Source organism: Panicum virgatum, chromosome 1N (assembly GCF_016808335.1).
Source record: "Panicum virgatum strain AP13 chromosome 1N, P.virgatum_v5, whole genome shotgun sequence".
Classification (NCBI taxonomy): Eukaryota; Viridiplantae; Streptophyta; class Magnoliopsida; order Poales; family Poaceae; genus Panicum; species Panicum virgatum.
Genome location: NC_053145.1, coordinates 59,736,971 through 59,763,293, shown reverse-complemented (window position 1 = coordinate 59,763,293; position 26,323 = coordinate 59,736,971). Strand labels below are relative to the sequence as shown.

General features: G+C 47.3%; 3 protein-coding genes across 3 annotated transcripts; all 3 read right to left on the bottom strand.

The window, feature by feature from the left end:
* Positions 1 to 95: 95 nt before the first annotated feature.
* On the bottom strand, positions 96 to 2,068 carry LOC120657143 (uncharacterized protein At1g66480-like). The gene is made up of 2 exons (XM_039935404.1): positions 1,170 to 2,068; positions 96 to 417 (listed from the first exon to the last, which is right to left on the bottom strand). Exons 1-2 carry the CDS (start codon positions 1,842 to 1,844, stop codon positions 373 to 375), a joined length of 720 nt encoding a protein of 239 aa, XP_039791338.1. The 5' UTR covers positions 1,845 to 2,068; the 3' UTR covers positions 96 to 372.
* Positions 2,069 to 4,167: 2,099 nt separating this feature from the next.
* On the bottom strand, positions 4,168 to 8,779 carry LOC120657142 (U-box domain-containing protein 11-like). The gene is made up of 4 exons (XM_039935403.1): positions 8,149 to 8,779; positions 6,091 to 6,207; positions 5,560 to 6,012; positions 4,168 to 5,449 (listed from the first exon to the last, which is right to left on the bottom strand). Exons 1-4 carry the CDS (start codon positions 8,425 to 8,427, stop codon positions 4,391 to 4,393), a joined length of 1,908 nt encoding a protein of 635 aa, XP_039791337.1. The 5' UTR covers positions 8,428 to 8,779; the 3' UTR covers positions 4,168 to 4,390.
* Positions 8,780 to 23,426: 14,647 nt separating this feature from the next.
* Positions 23,427 to 25,550, bottom strand: LOC120657141 (3-ketoacyl-CoA synthase 5-like). The gene has a single exon (XM_039935402.1). It carries the CDS (start codon positions 25,396 to 25,398, stop codon positions 23,944 to 23,946), a length of 1,455 nt encoding a protein of 484 aa, XP_039791336.1. The 5' UTR covers positions 25,399 to 25,550; the 3' UTR covers positions 23,427 to 23,943.
* Positions 25,551 to 26,323: the final 773 nt, after the last annotated feature.

Genomic DNA, 26,323 nt, shown 5'->3' with positions numbered 1-26,323 from the left:
ACCAGAGTTGACCTGATGAGCATATTGGCTTGCAAATAACGGACCAAACCACCAAAGAGAAGCCAGTAGGAACACAGCAGGGAGGTTCGAGAAGGTGGAAGGAAACATACTAAACAGTCTAACACGGTGTCAGTCTGTCAGATCATTGTATCAAAGGATTCAAGGTGAATTGGAAGCCATCGGCAGCTTCTCATCTTCAAACCATAGCTGTTTCGCTCAAATGAGCGATGGAAGGAAGAAGTACAGCCCCGCCTGAAGATAAGTTTACAATTCCTTATCTCCTGGCCTGACAATCACCAAACATGCTTGCGACAGTAAAAAAGAAAAGAAAAGAAAAGAGAAGAGTTAACTCGCTTCACAGGGAAGTACAAGTCATGCTATTAGCTCGTCCGGCAACTCCACGAACCTTGTCTTTTTCTGGAACATCAAAATGAGAGCTCTATAAGTGATGAGAGAAAAAAAAAACCGAACAGTGTAGCGCACATCATTTGCAGACAACCATAATAAACAACTTCAGTTTTATTGTAAACAGACAAGGCTAGTATTTTGGATCCTTTTGCAGAAAATTTTCCACATACAACCAAGCTCCAGATGTTCAACTATTCTGGCACAACCATGACAAAGCAACTTCGTTTTCGTTCTGCAATTCTAATCTACTTTTGTTTTTTTTGTCAAAGACCTCCACACATGCCACTCGAGAAGTCTATCATGTTCCTGCATCCAGCGGCGCACGCACTTGTGTTCCTTGTTCCCCGCAATGAGCGGAGAAGAGCAGTTCCGTTAGCTACTTTTCTACACAAGTATTTGTAGTGCCCCACTTAGACAGGTTACATGTTCTCTGCGACGACAAGGAAACTGCATCTAACATGCTGCCGCCGCCATGTAACCTTGTTCATGCTAGCGCGCGCGTTCACACTGGATGATCCAATGCGCAACGCGATCTAAATAAAAAAAACGAATTGACATTTTGATGATTTCTCCAATGGCGAGTTCTATGATTTTCTTGTGATGAGCGCTGCACGTAAGAAGGGATGGAATGGATCGCAACTCACGTTCCTCTGTCGCAGCGTGCGAATCTTACTGTGCTCATGCCGGCATGGGAGCAAGCAATAATGCAATGCACGTGGGGATGGGGTTAAATCTAGGGGTAGTAGCTCCGAGCGAATTACCTCCGCGGTGCGTGGCAGCGTGGGCCACCGCTGCGGCGTCTTGGCCGGCGCCGGCGGCGGAAGCATGAAGCAGGCGTCCCACTCGGGCGTCTTGGCGAACCGCGGGCTCCGCAGAATCCCGGGCGGCCGCTCCGGGGTGACCCTGGCGCTGGCGTGCGCGGCGCCGCAGAGCTCCATGATCTTGGCGGCGGCCTCGGCGGGGTCCTTGCTCTCGCCCATGAGCTTCTCCACCTGTGCCCGGGGGAGCCGCATCTTGAGCCGCACGGGCGTGGCGCCGCCGGGGAGCGGCGAGGTGGGCGCGGAGGCGGACGCGTGGGCCGGGAGCGAGGAGAGGTCGGAGGTGGAGCGGCGCGCGAGCATGAGCGACTCGAGCCGCTCGCGGGCCCCGACGCAGAGGTTGCCCGACCAGGCGCGGCGCATGGCCCCGGCGGCGGCGGGGGCGCGGCGCGGGAGCGCGACGAGGAAGTAGAGCCGGCCCCGGCGGAGCGGCGCGTCGGGCGGTAGCGGGCGCGCGCGGGCGCCCAGGAGCTTGACCTCCTCCGACTCGAGCAGCTGGAAGCCCGGGTGGTCCCGCAGCACGTCGGCCGCGGCGGCGGGGGGCTTGACGCGGAAGGAGGTGCCGTCCAGCTGCATCACCTTGGCGCCCTTGCGCTTGCCCCCGAGGCTGTTCCCCATTCCCGGCGCGGGGTGCGGTGGCGCCGCTGCTGTTGCTACCTGCGACTCGCGCGGTCTGTGCGGGGTGCGGGGGCGCGGCGGCGAGGGAATTTTAAAGTGAGGGGTCAGAGGAGGCCAAGGGAGGGAGGCTCGAGGCGAGGCGGAGTGGAGAAGCGGAGATGCGCGAGCCCGAGGTGGTGGGTGTTTTTTCACCTTTTGGGTCAAGACGTGGTTGTTTGTATTGTATGGGGGGTGGAAGGATTTGGGGTGGGTGGTAAAGCACCTAAAGGCCTCCGTATCGGTGAGATCCGTGTGCCGCCGGTTAGTCGGACTGTCGGAGCCGCCGCGCCGGATTGGGCCAGTGACAAACCTGTGGGGCTTCTTGCTTTCGTTTTTTCCTTTTCCTTTTTTTTTCTTTTAACCCCGATGGGGTGGTGCAGCAAAAGGTTGTTACGATCTCAATTATGCTAGCGTACGATTTCACGGCTTTAAGATCTAGATCGACTCGAGCGATTCTATGATTCAGACAGTAGAATCCATGTTTTTTCGCGGTTCTAGTAATTATGATTATTCTATTATTTGCGATCCACTTTCGAATGTCTAGTTTTGAAAACGTTGGCTCCAGTGCTTGAGATTTTTTCTCTCTATTTTTTATTTTTTTATATAAAAAGTCCACGGACATCTTCCTCTCTTCTGCTCCGATCTCCTGTAACATCGCTAGTGAGGGACGCTCAGCTCCAGCGCCAAAGCAGGACCGGGCATGTGAAAATGGGAGGGTGAACGGAATCTAGGAGAGGCATCTCACTAGTTTAGTGCGGATACAAACAAGCCTTGATTAGTGTGGCTATTCATACAGTGGACTCGTGGTCACCGGCTGGAAGCTTGCAAGCATCCTCAAAAGATGGTGTGCGGGTTGAGTAAGCTCCTCGCCACTTGACTTAACCACTGGAATTCCGAGCAAACCGAATAGCTAGTGTCACCCAGCTCGCTTTCCCTCAACAGAAAATTTTTAACCAACTCGCTGTCCTGTTCCACGACTCTGCATTGGTGTGAACATTCAGAGATCTCTCTATTCGTCGCTTCAGATCGCTGGTCTTGTCACACGCCGTTTTGTTTTGTTTTGATTGATTTTTTTCTTTTCTTTTCTTTTCCTCCCCTTGGAACGGGTGCTGTGTAAACGCGGTCAGTTCCGTAGATCTCCTCCTGCCACGCGTGACAAGACGTGCCACAGGTCAATGGAGATCACACGAAAGGGTTCCCGTGTCCTGTAGTGCGAGGTAAAAGCGAGGGCACGACGATCTTGTCAACTCTCCTGGTACCAAATGGTTCGCTCTTTTTGTCAGTTTGTCCCGAGCCTGCTCGTTCGTTCGTGTGCCGATCCAATTTGCTTGGTACGCATCGTGCATCTTCCTGATGACCATGATGGCCTGCGAAAGTGGCTTTTCTTTCCTGACGCTAAATTAATCTGAGGATTGCATTGATAATGTTCAGATGATCAGACGCGATCGTCTTTTTCTTCCCCGGCCCCTGCGTTGTTTGGAGTTTGGTGCGGCACTACGGCAGCATGCCTTCGAAACTATAATACACTCTCCGAGCTCCCAATCTGAGCAGCATCTGTTACGTGGCGACAACTAACGAGACAAACTGGCAGTTTGGAGCGCACACGTGGTTTTGGTCTCTTCCCAGCTCTGAAGCTTGGAGGCGCCATCCCATGAAAGCGAATGGCTAACTCACGAGACAGTACATCACGTACTGGTTGCCTTTGCATCAGAGGGCTCTATCATTTGACTCCTGACGATATGAACCACATCTGATGACTGATGATGCAAGCAGATGCTCTGAGCACTGAGCAGTCGTTCAATGTTTACGACCGAGAACAGTACCACGTCATTGATTTTTTTTTTAAGAAAAAATATTTTGGAAAATTGGTTTGTCATCGATCCATTTCATCGCTATCCTCTTTCGAGTCTAGGTCGATATTGTTAACTAGTAATGATATGATTTTGGCAAGACACAGGGGATCCTGGGATTAAAAGAAACATGCGCTTAGGCAGGAGTAACAAGCATAAAATCATCATTACCATGCTGCTTTTTTATCAGGTCGCCGCACTAATCATGTCCAGGTGGGTACACCGTGGCTCGAACAAATTAATTTTGTATGGTAAAAGATGGAGCTGCACTCAAACGAACCTCTCAAGATCTTTAGAAAGGAACCCCCAGGAATGAAGTGCTCAAGGTACCAGGTTTGTGTCAGGTTGATATCTTGAAACCAAAGAAGTCATGAGTAGATATATATATATTCCGATGGCGACCCAAGATAATTTCACACCTTGAGACTAGAAGCTGATCAAACTAGATGAGCAACTGAACATCACAGATTCAACAGCACCAACAAATTTATGGTGCGAATCGATTAACACCTGTCTGATTTTGACTGAAACAATCTAATCACCAACCCACTAAAATTCACACTCGATGACAGATGACTGTATGTATACATACACGTGAAAAGTTGAAAAACACACGCACATGCACACGCACAAAACGGTGTGCGGTGGACAGTGGAACTAGAGCACCTGTAACTTACTGAGATGCTCCAGGAGTGAGGTTGCCTTGCGCTTAGCTCGGTCTGTGCCGGTCTTTGCCAGCTCAATTAGTGGTATCTGAGCACCAAGCCTCCCAATACAGGCGAGGTTCTCAGCATCTTTCTTGCAAAGTGCAAGTAAAATGGAAGCAGCATTCTCCTTGTTACGGGCCTGACCCGACCGAAGCAAATCTATCAAAAAGGGTATTGCGTGTGCCTTAGATATAGCAATTTTACACTCATTATGACTCACAAGAACTGACAGAATGGTCAGCGCTTCATCGATGGCGCCACTTCTGGATGAATCCTGTAGCATCCGCATAAGTGGCACCAGGATCCCTGCTCGAACTGCCCTGACCTTATTAGCTTGGTATATGCATAGATTGAACAATGCCGTTGCTGCATCCTTTTTACCCCTCGAGCTACCACTCTGCAACAACTCAACCAATGCTTCAATTGCCCCTGGAGTGCTTCCTATCATTATCTTGTTATCGTCGATTAGTGACAGGCTGAAAATAGCTGCAGCTGAATTTTCTCTTGCTTCCATGCTACCTGTCCTCAGCACTTGTATGATTGGGACAATGGCACCAGCAACCACTATCAGTTCCTTGTTCTGATCATATATGGAGAGATTCAGAAGAGCTGTAACTGCATGTTCTTGGGTTTTCTGGTCCTTCGACGACAGAAGTTTCACTAGAGCCGGGATAGCACTAGACTCCGCTAGAAGTATACGATTGTCTGTACTTTTCTTGGCCAAAGATCTTATTTCAGCAGCAGCAGATTTCCGTTCATCTAATGAGCTGCTAGAGAGATTGCGAACCAATGCTTCAATTGCTAATCTGTTCCCACCGACCTCATGAGAAGAACCATCACTTTTAGATCTACTAGGTGGTTCGATCCCCTTTTCCTCACACCACTGCATTATTAAACTTCTTAGTACATAGTTTGGGGTCAATGTAAGATTCTGGAGTTTCTGTTGGGTTTTTGGGCAGGTCCGGTTTCCACAGTCAATCCACCTCTGGATGAAAGCCCGCTCATAGGTCTACATAATTTGTGAGCAATTTGTCAGCACAAGGCAAATTGTATATGACAGTTTAAAAGATAGATTTTATAGTGTAGGAACAATGAAAGGGTGATGATGTGAAGCCTCACCTGTCCTGTTGAAACAATTACCGGATCTCTCATCAACTCGAGAGATATCGGGCAACGGAAATCCTCAGGAATAGCTACAGAGTCAGGCTTCTTAACTTCCTCAGATGAGCTTTTTGTTTCATCACTTGATTGGCTATCAATATTGGCAGGTTTGGGAGAATCAGGAGTTCCAACATTTTCAAGCCCTTCAATTAGCTCGGATGTTATTTTCGTCATGTCAGATTTGGATAACCCGCTTATTTCTGAAACTAGTAAAACAGCATTTTGCAACTCCAGATGATCTTTACTAAATTTCTCCATCTGTGATTGCTCTGGTTGTTGATGGGGTTGTTGAGATTGTGGTCCAGCATTGTCAATTTGAGCTAAGATATCATGAACTTTTGTAAACACGGTTACATCAAGGGCTCCCTTCTTTTCCATTTCTCTTTTAAGCTGAGATCGCACTAAGTCGACCTATAAACTTAAAATGGTTCAAACAGGTATGATTAAAAAAAAAGGATTTAGCTCCACAATGAACCAACTTAAATATACCTCTTCTTGAACTTCATCTGATATCTGAAAACAGCTATGTGGAAGGTTGGCTAGAGCAGCTTGCAACTGCCAGGTCACATACTTGAACTGGAGAGCAGTATTGTTGCAGATGGCATCCTTGACAAAGGAAGAAAAATAGGGGGATCAGAACAAATGGTACCAACATTACATAGAGAGGCTGAAGATAGAACACAAGTTCAATGCCAAAGCATTGATACAACCACATTTGAGGGCGGCATTTACTGAGGAACATGATCATAAATGATTAGGCAAAGCACAACCTTACAAACTGAGATACAGGTAGGGGAACAAAAACAGAAGTATTAATCACATCAAAGTTGCTAATAACATGAAGTGTTAGTGAACATCTAGCTCACATCATGTACATGTTCTTGAGTTAGACTTTGACCTATTCTCGAGCTCAGATCTGGTTGACTAGGATTAGGTTAGCTACACATTGAGCTGTTGTACATGTAATATAAACTCTAGAGATCGTACAGAAGCTGTGTTTAGCTCTATCTCTCTCGTTTATTCCTATTTCATGAAGGATGAGGGAGCAATATGAACAAGAACAGATTTCCAAATGCCAGGTGCAAATTTCATATCCAGATGCATGGTGAAAACTTGCCTGTCAAAATTTTAGATTTCCTTTCATATCCACAGCTGCTAGATATCATGTTTTACATTCTAAATCAGAAATTTCCTTAGCTTGTACAAAATAAGAAAGAAAGGAGAACATGTTTTTTTTATAAGAAGGAGAACAAGTTGGTTTTATAGTTTTATATAACATGTCGATTAGATCCATATGCCCCATGTAACAGAAATGAAAGTGTGTTATTAAAGTGGTGAGGACAACTCTAGAGGCAAACCACACGCAAAAAGATGCCCAGCACTTGCCAGCTTTAAGCCTTTCAGGAAAGGACCCATTAGATTGCTTACAGGACAGGACTGTTTACTAACCAGATAAGTAGCATACTGATGAAAAGTATACTCGAGAAGCTTATTTGAAAGCTCACATGTGAGAAGCAAGATAGAAAGCCTGAAAAATCCCCTTGTAAAAACTCAAAAACTAAAAACAACTTGCCAGCATAATCAATCTAATCCAAATTTTAGTAACTACCACAACAGTGTCTAGCACTCTAGCTATATCTGGCTAAAATTTGAATAACTATAGCTCGGATGGGGTGCTCTCTACAAGTGCAGTGACTCCTATTCCACAGCAGAAGCAGTCATACAACTTCAATGTAAGTTTAAGTAGCAACATGTTACCTTAAAACAGCAATAGAACTACCAACTTGTCAATTGAAAAGTTGTACTATGATTTTTTTTATGCTGCATAAGAACCATTAAAGTTTAAGAGGCCCGTTAATACATTTAAGTTTGCATATAATGGATGAAAATGACATAATTTCTAAAATGATGATTATTTTTTTGAAAATATAAAATGATGATTAATACCTAGGAGGGAGGGATGCATGATGGTTCACTAAAAAAGATACAGAGTGTTTCTATTCTCAAAGGAGAACAATTTCACTAATCAGCGGAAAAAAAAACTGACAATGACCCTTTTTAGACGATCACACCACAAGCAAGTCAGGTAATACGAAAGCAGGTTGAGGTTCAATCTCTGCTCTTTCTGAAGGTAGATATCGTAAACTGACATATTCACAAATCCATGGGGCCTTTGTAGCAACTAGTGAAAGCTTAAAGTGGAAATCAATTGAAGCGCACCAAGCAAATTAGATGAGAACATCAAGAGTTTAACGAAATCGGGAATCCCACAAAAGTAGAGCGTCGGGCACGGAACAACCATAGATAGGCTAGCTACTGCGTCAGTCATAGATGCGGGGCAGTGCGGTAGACCGGTAGTCCATAGCAGAATCCAAACGAAGCATGAGGGCAGCAAGTTGCAAGCAGATGAACAGAGCTACTTCGAACACGCGCAACAGGTGTTCGACGGAATCCCGCAAAGGGGAACGCGCCAGCTAACGAGCAATGCAGCTTGAGCGGAACGCTCCAGCTCCAGGTAACCACATGCGTCCATCGGCATCTCCTCACCTGATCTGACGCCCCCGCAGCGGCCGGCGGCGTTCGCCCCAGCGCGACGAACCTTCTGGCGGCCTCGAGCGCCCTCACCAGCTCGCGCACCCAGGCCGCGGCCGCCGCGTCGCCCTCCCCCGCCTCGGCGACCTCGGCGACGAGGTGCGACAGCAGGGACACCTTCCGCGCGAGGCGGAGGCAGTCCGCGCGCAGCGGCTCGGCGGCGGCGGCCAGGTCGGCGGCGCCCACCGCTGCGATCTCCCGCACGATCTCCGCCGCCGCCTCCGCCGTCGCCATTGCGACGCCGAGCTCCACCTCGCCGCCGCCTCAGCTCACGCGGAGAGGCGACAGCTCACCACCCCGCGTGGAGCCGGGGGAGGGCAAGTGGAAGACGAGGTGGTGGCGGAGGTGGGGAAGGGGCCATGCCAATGACCCAATGTCAACGTCGCGCGATGCAGCGTAGTGCGGGGGAGGGGTTCCGGATTAAAGAAAAGGCGAGCGCCGGCCGCTGCTCGATGGGCTCCAGCTCCTGCCTCCGGCGCGGCCTGGCCTTGTGCCGTTGTGCGGGGAGGATGGAGTGGAGGGCGAGGTCGAGGTCGCGGTGGTGGTGGTGCCGAGCTGAGCTGGGCGTGGGGTGTCCGCGTCTGCAGTTCGCGTGCGGAGTGATTCCCGGGCGCGACACGGGGGTGGTGGGGACTAAACAAATTGGCGTCCGCCTGGCGGTGGCTGGACGGGGGCGGGGGCGGGGGCGGGGGCGCGTGGATTTTCGGCCATGTTTGGGTTGTGGCGTGAAATTGTTTTGAGGGAGAAACGACGCTTTGACTATTAATTAGGAGTATTAAATAAAGTCTAATTATAAAATTACCTCCACAACTATGGTATTGTAGCAGTTGCTCTAACTAATGAGGTCTTTGACCGCACGATTAGAGGATAATTGGGCGCGGTTACTGTAGCATCACTGTAGCCAATCATGATGAAACTTGGCTCATTAGATTCGTTTCAAAAATTTACACCCATTCCTAAAAAGGTTTTGCAAATAGGCTTCATTTAGTACTGCATGTGGACATTTGTCTTTTAGTGAAATTGTGATGTGACTGTTATCCAAACATGGCCTTCATCTCGATCTCAAGCCTGGGTGAAATTTCGTGGGGCGGATCCCGGATCCCGTGTGGTGGCGGCGTGGAAGAAATTTCGTGTGCCGGTGGGCTCTCAGGCTATAAATTTTGACGGTGAGGTGCTATTTTATAATAGCTTAAATGCAAATGAACATAAATTAAAGGTAATACATGGCTTGTTTCCTTTGTGTTAGCTGAACGCGAACTAGTAAGGAGTAAAATGAGAACCGTAGAAGCTACACATGAAAAGCTAATACACGATCGATAAAAGATTTGGTGGAGTGGTCCCCAATCAAATGGTAGATCTTGCATGCACGTTCTATTGAGCAAACTTGGCAAGGTACTTCTCTTGTAACAGTGGACACGGTACGACTCAGCATCGTCAAGAAGGACCCCACGAATCTCTCGCTCTCGCCGCCTGCAGTTACTGCTGCTGCTGCTTAACTTGCTCGTAAAGGTAAAACTGCAGGCAGTGTTAAACAAAAAGCAAAAAAAAAAAATCAGACATGCAATGCGGTAGCAACCCCCCCCCCCCCCCCCCCCCGGACGGAAGAGCCACAGTGTGGCGCACTGGAGATGGCGCCGCGGAGGATCCTCGCGGAACGGACGGGTTATAGTTGGTGACAGCCTAATAGGATAACAGTCTGGGCTCAGTTGCCGGCGGGGGGCGGGGGTTAGTTGCCGGCGTGGGGCGCGTCAACTTTGGCCGGTCCCAACGGCAGCGCGCGATACGGTCAGGTGCGGCGACGCAGCACGGCATGGGTCGCCGGCTCGTCGGACAGCCGACGCGCCATTAGTTCCAAACAAAAAAAAATTGGGTGTCACGTCAATGTTGTGACCTGGCCAGATGGGAAGATTTTTTCGGACACTAATTAAAAAACTAATTTCAGAATTCACTTGAAAACTGCATCATTAGCACATGTGGGTTACTGTAGCACTTATGTCTAATCATGCACTAATTAGGATCAAAAGATTCGTCTCGTCGTGTACATCCAAATTATGTAATTAGTTTTATTATTTAATTATATTTAGTGCTCCATGCATGTGTCTAAAGAGAAAGTCACAAATTTCGAGGTGAAAATTTTTGGAAACTAAACACGCCCAGAAAACCGAACCCAGCCCACTGGGCTTCTGCCCGGCCCAGGACACGGCTGGCACTTTCACCGTCCCACACTGCTGGTGGGCTCCTGTCGAAAAGAAAGGGTGGACGATACAAATGCTGGTGGCAGTGTGATACGCACGCGACCAGCTCAACTTGTCCTCTTTATCTACATTAATGTTATGAAAAAATGTGAAAAAAATAATTATATGATGAAATAAAGCAATGAGATTTTGGTAGTGGTTAAAAATGAACATAATATCTGTGTTACATTGATGCACACCACAATTACAAAAAAAAACAATAGCATTCATTGCAACAGATACCAATATTTGGGCATAATTAAGTTAAGAAATCTTCATCAAACCATAATAATATTATGTCTGTAGCACTTCACAGACATACTATCCTTTTAATTTTGTTTTAATTAATCATTATCTGTTGCAAATATAGGCATCCATTAATGGGAACCACATTTAATAAAATAGCATTCATTGCATGCCACATAACATGTGAATCAAGTGATGCCCTTCACAATATTTGGGCATAATTAAGTTAGAAAACTTCATCGAACCATAATAATATTATGCCCTTCACAGACATACTATTATTTTACAAAATGCACCTATGCATGCCACATAACATGTGAATCAAATGATGCAGGAGCTTGGGCCGCTGTTGCCAGGATTTGACTTCCAACTCACATCCCAATGATGATAAACCCAATGGGACTGCAAACTATCACGGTAGCATCAAGCAAAAAAAATCAGATTAATCTTTTTAAAATTCTAACGTGTAGGGAAAATGAACATCATTGACACTCAAATAAAATAGTATAAATCAAGTGAGATACTTACATTAAAATATGAATGTCTTTATTTTCAAGTTCGTAAAATATCTCTGAAAACAAAATTTTTGGTTTTCTACCAGTGGGATCCACGTCTTTGTTAGGTTTGGCCAGCACATGTAGTATAACGCGAAACACCTCTGGATAAGGCAACATATAGTTGTCCATGCGAGAAAAATGGTTCTGGAAGATAAATCCCAACATTTAGGATAGTTTAACCTGAGCTTTGTTTTTAGTCAAAACTGAGCCTTATTGGAAATTGTTTTCTCATAAACTTGAAAGGTAGTGAAATATGCTCTTATGGAGACAAAGGTATCCATGGTATAAAAACTCGCTTTCAGCCATGTTGTTCATTTATAATTCTACAATAAATTGCATTATCCTCAAACGCCTTTACTACCAGCCAAGTTCCATTTGCAAAGTCCGTTATGAGGATCCAGATTTCGAAGGAGTATGACAGGACAGTTCTTCTTAATCTTAAGGGAGGAAGACCCTTTGAAGTAATTGAGTTCAGAAAATCAAGATGATAGTTATTATTTGAGTCATCATCTACTGAAACATGACTGTAGTAAATCTTTTCTTTTCCAGGAAACTTTCCAATCATCCTCGCATTGAGACTATCAACATGCTTATTTCTTGTTGATAGGATAGCACGATCCCGCATGTAATTGATGGATGTAGAGTTCGCAGCTAGATTAGGAAACACATGATCAATGAGAGTGTCAATCGACTTATCATCATTATACTCAATATCATCCGGCAGGTGCACATATTCATTTTGAAAGGTGTTTTCTGTTCCATCACCAATTCTTAATAGGAATTCTGAGAACCATACATCATTTTGGGCTCTTATGTTCTGTTTCAATCATGTTATTTTGATATCATCCCATATATAGGATCGGAGTAAAGTGGCTTCACAAATATGTGCCCTAGTACCTATTGGCGTTTCTTATGCCCGATAGAATAGATATTCTGCAAGCGCACAGAATCACCGCTGTAGCACTTCACCTTGGAGTATTCCATAGTATCGTATTTTTCCTCAAGGAAGCACTATGGTAAAGAGTATCGTAAATTGAGTGATAACTGTACTAGCTTAATCGGCCGATTAACTAGACCGGGGTAAGCCAGATAGGTAAGTGAGACAAATGGCCAGGCAATGACCGAGTGACACACGGAGGTTCAACTCCTTAGAGAGGTAGCAGCTGGGAGGACAACGAGCGAGATAAGACACCTGATACACTTCTGAACTATCGAGCTAGCCTCTCTAGATAAGACTAAGTACCTAACTAGTTCTAGGGAAAGCCGATCTTACTTCGGCGGCTGGAAGAGGAAGGACTTCAGAAAGGGATGAGAAGGGAGTCCAACGACACCCTGCACTACTGCTATGAAAACACCCGAACGGATAGGGCTGTCACCACCTACCGACTACCACAACGGTTCCGTGGAGTGGGACACACTTTCTAGCTAACACTAAGGTCAGACACCATGTCTGCACTCGGTGTTAGAATTTCTCTCGAGGCCTTCGAGAGAAAGCCCCCTCAACCTAGAGCACTAACTTGAGATACAGTAGTCCGGGCGAGAAAACCCGTAAGATAAGATCCTGATTACTAAGAAAGATAACTTAGTCTAAGCTAAAGGAAAACTTCCGTGCTCGAGCTGGACACTCAGACTCGAGTAAATAAAAGACAGTGGAAAGTGAAGCTGACTCAGAAAAGTAAAGAAGATAACTTATATTGATAATGTCAAAAGAAGGATACAAGAGCTATACCAGACTTCCGACGACTCCGGAGTCCCGAGCAAGCTCGACTCGACTCTAACTCCCAAGCTACTAACCTACTCTATAAAGTACAAGTGAAGAGAGAAGAGCTCCAATGGTGTGTGTTGAAGTAATGGATGGTGCCTCTATTTATAGCCTTCCAAGGTCGGTTCTCGGCCGGTACTGCAGTTGGCATCGGTTGTAACCAGGTAAGGCAGTTGAGCTTAGCTTCCACGCCAAGACCCAGTCTGAGGGGCCTCCAAGTGGGGCCGGCCGGCCTCCCCTAGGTCAGCCGGCCTGGGGATCCTGCCACGTGGTCACCGACTTTTGGACAGCGGCTCTGATCTTCTTCTGGAGGCGGTTGACAGTTGCTTTGGATCAACGCGTGCATGTGCTAGGCCGGCCGGCCTAGGGAGGCCGGTCGACCTCCCTCTGGCTCGTCTCGGCCCTCTGTTGCGCCGACTTTGCACTTGTACGCTTGTGATCTTCCCTGGGTGCTGGATTGCTGACCTGGACACAAGTTTGCACTGAATGGTGGGTCCTTTGATCCTTGTACAAGCCTTTCGATCCACTTGATCAAACTGACATCCAATCCACGACTCAGAGGCATTGTGGGTGTGTTACTTTGCCACTGGATCAAAGACAGGACATTGTTCTCAGAGGTGCCAGGTCGGCCGGCCTAGGGGAGGCCGGTCGGCCTGGGTTTTTGCCCAGATTTGCCCATTTTTTTGTAGATGTTCACCTGAAATCAAAACTCATCCAAAACTTGTGGAACTCGTTAGAAATAAATAAAATATGAATGGAACATAGTATAAAGCTCGTGTTATTCCCGAGAAGTTGACGGTTAGAATGTGAATTTATGACCGTCAACACCCCCCCAAGCTTAAACTTTTGCTCGTCCTCGAGCAAAGCTTAAACTGAGGCTCAGTGGATCAGGAGTTGCGTCAATGTTTACCCCCATGCAGTTACCTTGTGCACAACATATTACTCTTCCCGTCTGTACTTATGAAAAGTTGGCTCATACCTAAGGTTCTGAAAGATGGGGCGTATTCGTTTTTCATCCCTCGGTCTTGGGCGGTTGTTGGACTGAACAACCTTCACCGGAATGTTCTCTGCTACCTGTTCAGGTTCCCATCTCAGATTTTTATAAGAATTTTTCAAAAGAGGTTCAGGTTTCCCAATGGTACTCTCGAGTCGCTCAAAGTGTATGATCCTTGCCTATGGTCGAGATATCTGACCATCTTCTTCCTATCTCTAAAGCTGATATGTGGAGTTTATGGGTAGGAAGATGTTTGCATACCTTGGTTACCTGTATTTCCCAGTCGAAGAGTGATCCATGACGGGGTCAGTACTTAGCCAAATTCAGGTCTCATGGAACATTGAATATTTGGAGGGTATGAAGGAATGAAGTAGATGGCTTCCCTATTTGAATTTATTTGAACTCCATAATTTGCAACTCTTTGGAGAGTGGGCTTCTCTTTCTTTTTCTCTCTTTTTTTGTAAAGAAGATAACTCCACTCTCCCTTGTTGATATAACTTGAATTCTTTGGAGTTTTGATTGGGGAGCTCTTGTAGGATGAACTGTGGTTTTGGGATTGTGATTGCGGGGGAGTATAGCTGGCAAAAATGGATATCAATACTCGGAATGGGTGACTGACAGGCCAGATATGTTTGGGCTAGCAAATGGTGAGTTTATGGGGGATGAAGACCTGTAGATGGCAAGTACCATTCCCGAAGTGGACGCACTATTCGATAAAGTTCAAAGTAACTTCAGATAGCTCAAACGGTTTATGCAATATAAGGCTCTGGATGGGTCATTTCAACCATGGGAAACCTTTACCAGAAGGTTAGTTTTAAAAGAATTCCGAGGGATTCCCTACTAGAGCAAGCAGTTTAAATTCCGGTTTGAGCTGTCTCCCACAACAACTTAGACTTTAGAATTTAAACTCATTCCTCCACGCAACTAGAGTTTTCAATGGAACTAATATGTGCCAACTAGTTCAGGTACTAGGAGAGTAAAAAGCTGTAAACGAGGCACATACAGGGTTTAAACAGAGCCACTATTCATCATTTCCAAAGTAAGAGCTTACACAAATTTCCACTCATATAAATTTTATTCAAAGTATGGAAATATTTTTTTGGGATTTTTGTTATGAGTTTGTTTATTTATTACTACTATTATTTATTATTTTTTTGGCATGGCTACTGAATAAAAAGGACGGGTGCGATGACTTACCTGGCAGTGTGACCCCCCCAAGCTTCGATGAAGCTCAGTCCTCCTCATCGGAATCCTGCTTTCCCTCATCAGGGTCGTCGTTGTTCTCCTCCTCCTCGTCGTTGTTCTCCTGTTCGGGTGGCTGGTACGGCTGTTATGGCTGGGACTGCTGATAGTCCAGCCCAAGGTGAATGAAGACGTTCGAGACGTCATACTGCAAAGCGGAGGTCAACCCCTAGCTCTCCTGAGTGAGCTGGGTGTTGTGTGCCATCATGTCCTGCATCTGCTGCTGCTGTGTACCAAGGGTGCTGATGCGGTTCGAAAGATCCGTGATACTCCGAAGAATCGGGTCCTCATAGTTGAAGCGTGCTGACGATGAGGGACCCACCTGTGGACCATAAGACGGATGCATACCTGCGGGGTAGTACGTGTAACGACCTGGCCTGGGATAACGGCTAAGATCTGCTCTACAAGTTGAGTAGACCTCACCTACTAATTAACTCTCTTGTGTTTTCGTCCTCGCTTCGCGCAAAAAGATCAATCCGGAGTTAATAGCTTCCCAGACTCAGGTTTTTAAGCTGGTCTGTCTCTCCATCGGATTGCAGTATGGGACTAAACTGGGAATACTGTGCCGAGCTATAGTACCTCCGTGGCGCTACAGTAGCACACTACTACAGTACCGCGAATTCGGTCTGGCCCAACATGGCCTGTGGGCTGATCTGTTACAGTCACCCACCCTAAAGGACTCGACGTCCTCGTCGAGACATCGAACCAGCTTACCCATATGGGACAAAGGACCAGGATCTCCTCTCTTGGCCACGACTGTATGTCCTAGTGCCAATCAACACATGTACATGTTCATGCGTCCAGTGCTAACGGCGCATCCCCGATGCCCGCGCACTGACCCACACACGCCCGTGTACATGCTGGGCCCGTGACCCACACCTACCCGTGAAACCATGAGAGTCGGCTCTGATACCACTGTAACGACCCGGCCCGGGATAACGGCTAAGATCTGCTCTACACGTTGAGTAGGCCACATATATTAATTAACTCTCTTGCGCTTTCGTCCTCGCTTCGCGCAAAAAGATCGATCCAGAGTTAATAGCTTCCCAGACTCTGGTTTTTAAGCTGGTATGTCTCTCCATCGGATTACAGTATGGGACTAAACTGGGAATACTGTGCCGAGCTACAGTACCTCCACGACGCTATAGTAGCACACTGCTACAGTTGCGAGCACACATATATATACGCCAGACTTTAGGGTTTCACACTCATTCATGTCCACCCTCTCCCTTAGCCCGTCAGCACCGCCCCTCCTTCCTCTCCCTCCCTCCGAGTCCTGCCTCCTCGATCCCTCTCCACAGGTGCGCGGCTTCCCCCCCCCCCCACTGCACTCGGCGGCAGGCTCCCTCCCCTACAGGGTGCACGGTGGCGGGCTCCATCCACCACGAGGGAGCACGGTGGCAGGAAGCGGTGGCGGCGGCAGGCTCATCCACCACGAGGGCCCGTGCCGCTAGCCTCCTCGCTGTTCCTCACTGGCCGGAAGGCCAGATCCGGTGGCGGGACGCGGCGGCGGCGACGAATGGGCTCGTGATAGGCTCGGCGGACCCGTGATTATCTCGGTGGACTTTTTTTTTATTTGATTAACCGAGGTGGGTAGCAAAATCGCCTCGGAAAATAGGTTATTTACCGTGACCTTTCATCCGAGGCGGTTTAATCATTTTTCCCGCTTCGGTTAATCTTTTTGTAGTAGTGATAACTCTTGCTCTTTTTCTTCTTTTTTATTACATTTACATTTGTTTGAAATTGGGCAAATAAATGAGAATGGAGGTAGTAGGTCCGTTTCTCTGTGTTCCTTGGAAAATTGCAACCTTTCAGAACCAATTTATTTAAATGTTCTGTAAAAGTGTCAAACGCTGATTTTTTTTAAAAAAAAATTGCGAGGAACTCGAATTACAGCAAGAAAAATGCCGACTTGAAAGACTTCAATTAATCAGTAGATGCATAGTACAAGATTAGCGAAGGGGCTCACAGTGTTGTGGCAAAGGCCACTGGTCGGGGGGCTCGGGTTCAGACCCTGGTGACGAACCGACGGGTGACGAGCCTTCTCATGTCAATTTTTGATGGTTTAGCTTCAGGAAAATGAGCTAGTCATGGACTGATGGTCCAAAAGGAAGGTGTGTTTTGGCGATCACCAAAAAATTTAGGTATTGGCAATGGAATTGGTAATCTACTGGAACACCTTTCATTACCAAAAGAACATATTTTTAGTATTGTGGAGAGGGATTACTAATTTTGTTAGAGATGCTCTAAATATTTTATCTTCTTCTTTCAGTTTCTAGCCGAACAGATCTCTGTTTTCATGGTGGCTGAATCTCGGAAGAACTGGCATCGGGATGTTCATCGGCCACTAGGTATGGTGGACTACTCGCCATACTGGTGGCTCCGCCACTGATTGTAGAATCCTAGGGTTGATTCACGAGAAGAATCAAACACGTTTAATTAATCCATAATTAGTATATGTTTACTGTAGCACCACTTAGATCAGTCTCAGTGGAGAGTGTTATCACACAGTTACAGAGTCTGTGAGCTAAGTAACCGAGCTAGAGAAGTGTCATGGGGATGCCGCTCCTCTCACATCCTATGATACTCCTCATTCTCTCTCTTTGTGCCATATTAGCAAATTTAATGCTCATAACATTCTCATTGAAATTGGTCTTAGGTTTATTAGATTCTCTCGCGAAGAAGCCTAACAGTTATGGAATTAATTTTATCATTAATCTACATTTAATACTTGTAATTAGCATCCAAACATACGCTGGAACCCGCTAAAAAGAAGCCCAAAAAGGCACCAAATGCGGCCACAGATGCCGGGTTAGTTATGGAAACAGACTAGGAAGATTGGCGCGCTTCACCGCGCTGGTGCTGATTGTGTGCGTGCTGGTGTGTGTATGCTATCAGACATACTGACTTGTGCAATACATGCAACAAAAAACCAGTCCTTTCTTTAATTTTTAACGGCCGGCAAACCAATGCACCAATGCATAGCACACATATGTATCAAGTGACGCCCAAGCATAGAACTCAAGAAGTGGCCAGGCCATGCAATCATTCATAGTAAAGACAAAAGAAAGGTAGACAAATTACAATGTAAATGATAAAAGCATAATGACTGCATATATGTAGTGGGTCTCAGCAGTTTGCTCAAGATAGTGGCGATTCGTAGTTGGCCACCCTACATTTGAACTGATACCTGAAAAATGATTTAGTAGTCAATTTTTTGAAGAGACGGCACATTTATAGCATGAGATGAAAGATGAGATTGAAAACTAATAAACTATGGTGTTGCGTGGTACACAGTTGTATGGTATACTACCTGCAAAAAAAATAGTTGTATGGTATACGTAACCGTTCAAAATATGAAGAAGATTACCACCAGAATTCTTAGAACTCAAAGAACGTGAAAGAAATCCAGCAATGAGAAAAGAAAAGAAAATGAACCGTGTTGACCTAAAGGGCCGAACCTTTAGAATCGAAGGCCAACTAATACCACATACCGATTTCATGATTGCACCTAAAACTTCAGAAAAAGAAAAGAACTTTTTCATGGTTCAGCTCTTTGGAATTGTAATTCATGGGGTAAAGTCTACAAACGAAGGTACACAAATGAAATAAGTAACACCTTTGGTTTAATAATTAGTATGAATAAAGGTGCATCGCCAGATATGATTGTTGCCCTGTAGGGCGCCTCTAGCAAAATTCCAAATCCAATGTTTTAAACAAGTAATCTAGTACTGTCGAGCAATGCGAGTGAATCCACCTCTATCTGGAAAAGGAGACGACGCATACGGCTACAGGAATCAGCAACGCTAGGGTTGGAGCAGATGGCTCGCCTACTGGAGACTGGTCCATCACTGTGCAGAGCATATGAGCGAAGCTGAATGTTAGAGCAAAAGGAGGAATGCAGCTGCCGAAGCCTGCTTCATCACAAGCCGTTGCAGCTACCGCATTGTCTTCTCTGCGTCCGTCTAGCCGGACGGGTCCCTCACCGTGCAGTAGCACGTAGAGCTCCGCCACGAACGGAGACGTAATTGTTTTTTTGGGCGGTGAAGAACGACGTGCAGAGGCTTTCGCGTAGGCCGGACGCAACTTTTGTTCTGCACTGCCAACCGTTCGACGACCGAGGCGTGGTGACACGCGACACATGATGTGGGTCCCACACAGTAACAGTTACTCAAGCCACAGGAGGCCAATGTTTGGTTGGGCGATATAGATCTACATATTACAAGCCATTTGAGAGCTTTAATTTGACTGAACTGGATAGGGATCAAGTTTCTGGTCGAGTTGTTTGCTCATCGATCGGTTATTTTCGACGTCATGCAGATTGCAGAAGACCCGTTTCTCTGAGCTGAGCTCAACTAACCACCCCGAGCACACAACCTTGAGCGCGAATGTGCAATCAATAATGCTCACCCAACAGGGTGGGCCAAAAAAAACGCGGCTGGGGGGTGAAACAGCCCACCGTAGTTTATTAAAAGGAAATGACAACGGATTCTCCTGCGACCGAAAAACTCTTGATCCATGCCCGCGAGGGCCATACCTTGCAGCGAGCACAGCGAGGGAGGTTTTTACCCACAGGCGGAAATTCGTCCCAGTCAGAATTCGAACTCGCGACCCGGCTGATGTTGCTGTTTGGGTTAGCAACCTTAGCCACCCAACAGGGCCATACAGTTCTTCGGGGAAAAGTCAGTTAAACATATTTTTGCTTGGTTGTGGCTGGTGATGATTTATTATGAAAGAAAAGTACTGCTGGCTGGTTGATGGTTGGTGCTGATTTGATGTGAGAGAAAAACACTGATGACTGGTTAGCTCACTAAGTCTATAGGACATAGAAAATGTAGAGTACGGAGTAGTACCCTTACAACAACAGCATCGTCTCGCGCCTAGAGAAAATGATAACAAAACGAACATGGAATGGAAGCACGACAAGTGTGAAGGCAGAGATACCTGCGCTCTTGGAGGAACAGCATCAGGAACTGGCGAGTGTCCGTTTTGAAATGACTTGGAGGCTAATTCAAACCAATTTAGTAGAAACAAGTAACAGTAGGAAAATGAATTTCGTAATGTAGGTTAATAAAAGGCAAGTCGATAAAGGATAAAACGTTCACTATCTGCATTGATCAAAGTTAACAACTTATGCAAACCTGAATGTGGGGATCCTCGCACAGTGCTCCGACTGTCTTTGTGCGGAGTACATGAAACTTCTCCAGGATGACAATTAGTTGCAAAAAACAAAGTTCATATCACAGTTGAAGGACACCGAAACTTTGGCGTCTTGGTCAAAATTTCTGCCAAAGCAGAGCCTTTCCTGATTCGTCAAAATATTCACACAGCTTGCTGTATTACTAATTGGAGGCTCATTTGGAGCCTTCACGTGAAGCCAACTAGAATACTAGGTGGACACTCTGAAAAAAATAAAGAAATTCTATAAATTCTCACAAAAATTAGAAACATCAAGCCATCAATCCAACAGCTCCAATTATAATAACAATCAGATTTGTTATCTTTTCTAATAAATTACTCACCTCTGTCATTATAAAAATAGACTAAAGTAACACCCTAAACATGTATCTAAATGATCCACCTCTGCCATTATAAAAAAATCTAAAATAACCCTCTAATCTTTGTGTAAATTACCCACCTATGCCATTATAAAAATAATACAAATACCCCTCTAAATTTGCATATAAATCATCCAATTTTGTCATTATTATTACAAGTTAAATTACTCATAAATCTAAATCTAAATTATATAGTTATAATAATATATTAAGGTGCACCAATATAAAATTCTAAAATTACTATTTCTATCATTACTATTATATTATTTATATAAAATACTACCCACGATATATGTCACCATATATTCATGTATGGTGGAAGAGATAATAATATCGGTTCACAAACAAATAGTTCAACCAAACATATATTGAATACATATGGATGTGCACAAAATAAAATTTATTATAATTAAATAAAGATAAATATATATTTTAGGATATGATTTAGAATATTTAATAGATGAAAATGGCGTGAGATAGATAATTATAATTATTGATCATATTTTTGTATTAGTTCTAATTAGCCCGTGCGGGAGCCTGGGTTGATAGACTAGTATATTATAAATAAGACAGCGAAACATGTTTTAAGACATAAAATGATATGTAACATCAAAGCAAGAATGGCGTCAGTACTTCTCCTTATTTGAAAAAAAAAACATGGCATAAGATTACTGTAGAATTTAATAACACTAGGTCATGTTTAGTTCCAAAAAAATTTCAAGATTCCCCGTCACATCGAATTTTTGGACACATGCATGGAGCATTAAATGTAGTTAAAAAAATGATCAATTGCACAGTTTAACTGTAAATGATGAGATAAATCTTTTGAGCCTAATTAGTCCATGATTGGATAATAATTACCGAATAAAAACAAAAGTGCTACAGTAGCCAAGTCCAAAAAAATTCACGCTCCACACGCGCTTTCACAACTTAAGAAATTTATAATGGCAAACAGATCATTAGGTCTAGGGGACCGAAAGAGGACCAATTGGTCATTTTTTTGAATGAAATGACCAATTGGTCATACAACCCAAGAAGGTAAGGATTGGCCTGCGGTTTGTTAGGTGCATAATGTGCATCAGCACCAACATTTAAATCACATACAAACGTGAGGGCACAATGGATGCCAGGAAGATTTGATTCATTATTTTTAAACAATGACAGAACAATGGTCCCCTTTCAATCAATACAATGCAATATCATGATAGACTGCAGCGATAGTTTTCATTTCTTGAGTATATTAGAACAATGTGTATTTTAAGTGTATACCACGTCACATATTAAAACCCATCTAAAACACATGTAAATTCCATATTCGTGGCACAACAATTCAATTTCATGCAAATATGTATCTTTTGCCTTCGCTGCAGCATATGGCTGATAAAATTGGATGTCAAATCATTAATTCAGCAAACAAAGAAGAATGATCTTTTATTTTTGTGCAATTTGGTATATGTTAGTGATGGTTTGTACCACTAGATACCAACTACCACATACCACCACTTACAAAAGCCCCCAATTTTGTGCACCATCTGAAGAATGTCATCAGGTTACCTCTGCAGATATAACTCTGACCTGGTAAAAACTTCCAAGTAGATGAAAAATGGAGAAATCACGCATATGGAAATGGACACTCGCTAAATTTATTAATCTACACGAAATGTAGAAATTAGTTCCAATGAACAAAAATCTTGATTGGAAAATGCACAGTAAACTTATATCCCCTTTCAGTTCGCCTTCCTTCCCCGAAGCACGGAAAGGGATGGAGGCAGTCACGCGCCGCAGCAGAGCCTGACCTGACTGGCGAATTGAATCGACACCGGTTAGCCGTTTGGTAGTGCAGTTGCAGTACAGCCTCCCCAGCGACCGCCATGATCGACTCGTCGTGGTTGATCGCCCGGGGGCGGATTCCATGGAGATGGGCCAGGCGAGCTGCTGGTTCGGTTGCGGCAACCGGCCGGACGCGTACAGGCAGCGCCCGGAAATGGAAACCCATCCACCCGCGCGCGACGGCGACGGGGCACCCGATCCTGATCCTCACCGACCCCGACCCCGACCCCGACCCCCCCACGGCCGCACGGCGCACGCGCGCTTGGCGGCCAGTCCTGTCAGGTGGCAGCCGTCCTCCGCCATCACCTGGAACGAAGCGGGGAGGGGAGGAAAGTCCGAAAATGGAGCGGGGACTACTGGAGCGCGCTCGGCTTGCGCATTTCCGCGGAGATGACGGCCGCTCGCCGTGATCCAGAAGCACGAGCGTGAGCGCAGGCCGCAGGAGCACGGCCGGCCGGCTGCACACGGCCCCGCCGGGCGCCGGGCACTCACTGATCGCGAGGACGCCCGCGCCCGGGGCGGCGGCGACACGTATGCGTTCTCGCGAGTACGGCGGTTTCAAATCCATGCGCTGAAAGCTGCGGCACGCACGCAGCGCCGTGCACAGCCCGCACAATTAATCCGCGGCAGCGACCGCACTGGTGGGGGAGGAAATGAAACAGAAAGTCTCTGCACGCCTGCGGGGGCTGGCTGCTGCACAGTACTCCGACAGTCGCAACGGGCAACATGTACAGCAACAGTGAACAATCTGGTTCTCACTTCTCAGCTCATGCCTCATCGCGGCAATGTAGAGTACGCAGGTGCAGGCAGTACTAGTAAACAATCGATTCATAGAATAGGTACACAGATTTTTGGAGTTTTGGTAGGTACACAGATACATCAAGATCCTCTTCTTCTTCTTCTTCCTTGTCTAGCTCTTGTCTCTCTCCTTATACTGGATGAATGTGTTAAAAGAAAATACGCAAAAAATAAATAGAGAGAAGAAGAAATGGGAACAGAATACGACGCGAACAAGTCACACAGCCAACGGCGACGCGATTACGAACGACTACACCACCACCTCGACCGCAACACACCCGCCGCCCGCCCCGGCGGCGCACACATGCACGAAGAGCCACCTGACCCGCCGCCTTTAAGACGTACGACCACCCCGCCGCCCGCTCTGACAGGCCGACACGACAAAGCCCTCGACCCCAACCAAATGTGGCAATGGCAACGAACCGGCGGCCGGAGAGGGAATAGCTAGAAGAGTAGAGGAGGTGCGAGACACTAGGCGGAAGAGGCAGGAATGGCTGCGAACGTACGGGGGCGGTCTTCGGCGGCGCGGTCAGTGCTTGAGCACGTCGGGGATGTGGACGGGGTAGCGGTGGATGCAGTTGGCCCAGGGCCCGTCGGCGTTGGCGGCGGGGCGGATGCACTCCCAGGCGGCGCTGTTGCACTTGAACCCGGAGCCGAAGCCGATCATCCAGACGCGGTCGCCGCGGCGCATGCGGCCCTTGGCCTCGATGTAGGCGAGCTCGTACCAGAGCGAGCTGCTGGAGGTGTTGCCGAACCGGTGCAGCGTCATCCGCGACGCCTCCACCTGCTCGTCCGGCAGCGTCAGGCTGCGCTGCAGCTCGTCGATCACGGCGCGCCCGCCGGCGTGGATGCAGAAGTGCTCGAACGCCTTGCGGAAGTCCGGGATGTAGGGCATGATCCGGTTGCTGAGCACCTTGCGCGCCATGAAGGACAGCGCGAACAGCAGCTGCTCCGACGCCGGCAGCACCAGCGGCCCCATCGCCGTGATGTTCGCCTTCAGCGCGTCGCCAGCGATGTTCATCAGGTCCTTGGACAGGTTGATCCCGACGTTGCCCCGCTCGTCCTCCTCCTGGTAAACGCAGCGGTACGCGCTGTCCGCGGCGCCGCGGAGCGTGCGCACCACGCGCGCCAGCCGGAACCGCGCCTTCGCGCCGTTGGTGGACAGCAGCGCCGCCGCGCCGCCCATGCGGAACAGGCAGTTGGGGAGCAGCATCGCGCGCTCCTGCCCCATGTAGTAGTTGGGCGTGATGGTCTCCGTCGACACCACCAGCGCGTGCGCGCCGCGGGGAGCCACCTGCAGCAGGTTCCGGGCGAGCTCCACGGAGATGAGCCCCGCGCTGCACCCCATCCCGGCGAGGTGCACGTTGCGCACGTCCTCGCGGAGCTTGTACCGGTGCATGATCATGTCGGTGAAGGACGGCGTCGGCGCGAAGAGGCTGCAGTTGACGACCAGGATGTCGATGTCCTGCGGCGACATCTTGGTCTTGGCGAGCAGGTCGTCGATGGCGGAGAAGATGACTAGCTCGGCCTCGGCGCGGGAGGACGCGAGGTCCCGCGACGGCGGGATGTAGTGCTGCGCGTACGGCAGGCAGGTCTCCTCCCCGAGCCCCGAGCGCTCCAGCAGGCGGGTCATGAACCGGACGCTGCGCTCGTCGAAGCCGGGCCACACGCGGGAGTGCTCCAGGAACGTCGCGAACGGGACGCGGCAGTTGGGGTTGGTGCGGAAGCACGCGTAGTCCACCAGGTACACCGCGCGCGGCCGGAGCCGGAGGTACAGCACCGCGGCCGCCGCCGGCAGGAATGCGGCCAGGAAAATGTGCGCAGGCCGGCGCGTGCGCAGCCGCGCCAGGATCTCCCCGGGCCCCAGCTCCGCCGCCTTGAGCACCACCACGGCGGCGAGCGGCACCGCGACAATGGCGAGGATGTTGTTCACCACCAGCTGGTAGAGGGGCTTGAGCCGCTTGAGCTGCGCCGAGGAGCCCATGGTGCCCGAACCTCGAGGCGGCGCTCCCGTCGTCGCGTTGTGCGGTTGCGGTGCTGGGCTAGCTAGCCGCCGTGTGTCCGGGCCAGGCTCAGGGCGTGGAGCTGTAATGTGAGTGTGTGATTACTGGAGTCTGAGGCGAGACGAGAGGAGAGGCAGCGAGGATTTAAAGCGCCCAAGCGAAGCCCGGGTGGCCGGGTGCGGTACTGCGGTCGAGCGCGGCCCCGCGCGCGCCTGTGACTGTCACGAATCACTTCAGCAGAGGACTGGCCACAGAGGAGCCGCGAGGATGCTCTGTAGTACTGTACCCTGTAGTTGAGTCCCTCACGTATGGGCCCGGCCCCACACGTCAGTGTGGGGGGGGGGGGGCGGTGCTGCAGAGGAGTTGCTTCCAAATTTTGAGCAAGTTTGGTTTTCATTTGACTTTGAGAAAAGGGAGAAAAATTAAGTTTAAAGCAGCACCTTGTTTTTCCACCTAATTACGAATCTGCCACTGACTTCATGCTGAAATCTTTATGCAAGAAACAAAACTTAATAACAAGCTTACTGTAAAAATTTCAGCCATTTTTATTGAGCAGATTAAACATGAAAAATAGAAAACACAGCTTTTGTTATAAACAAGATTAATTTCTACATAACAAAATATGACAGTACCGGTTCTCAAAATTTTACAGAGTGTTCAAGATATGATGCTTAACATACTATAAAGTTTCCAGAATTTATCTAAGCATAAAACAGGAGCAATAAATTTGACAAACTTAAATCACATGTAGCAAAACTAAAATGTACAGAGAATTCTAGAGTGTTTTTAGGTCTCAAATTTTACTAGAGCCTACTTTAAGTATGGACATACTTCAGTAAAAATTTCAGCATTTTTATACAGCAGAATATTTAGCATTTCATTTACTTATTTTAGCATATGCATATT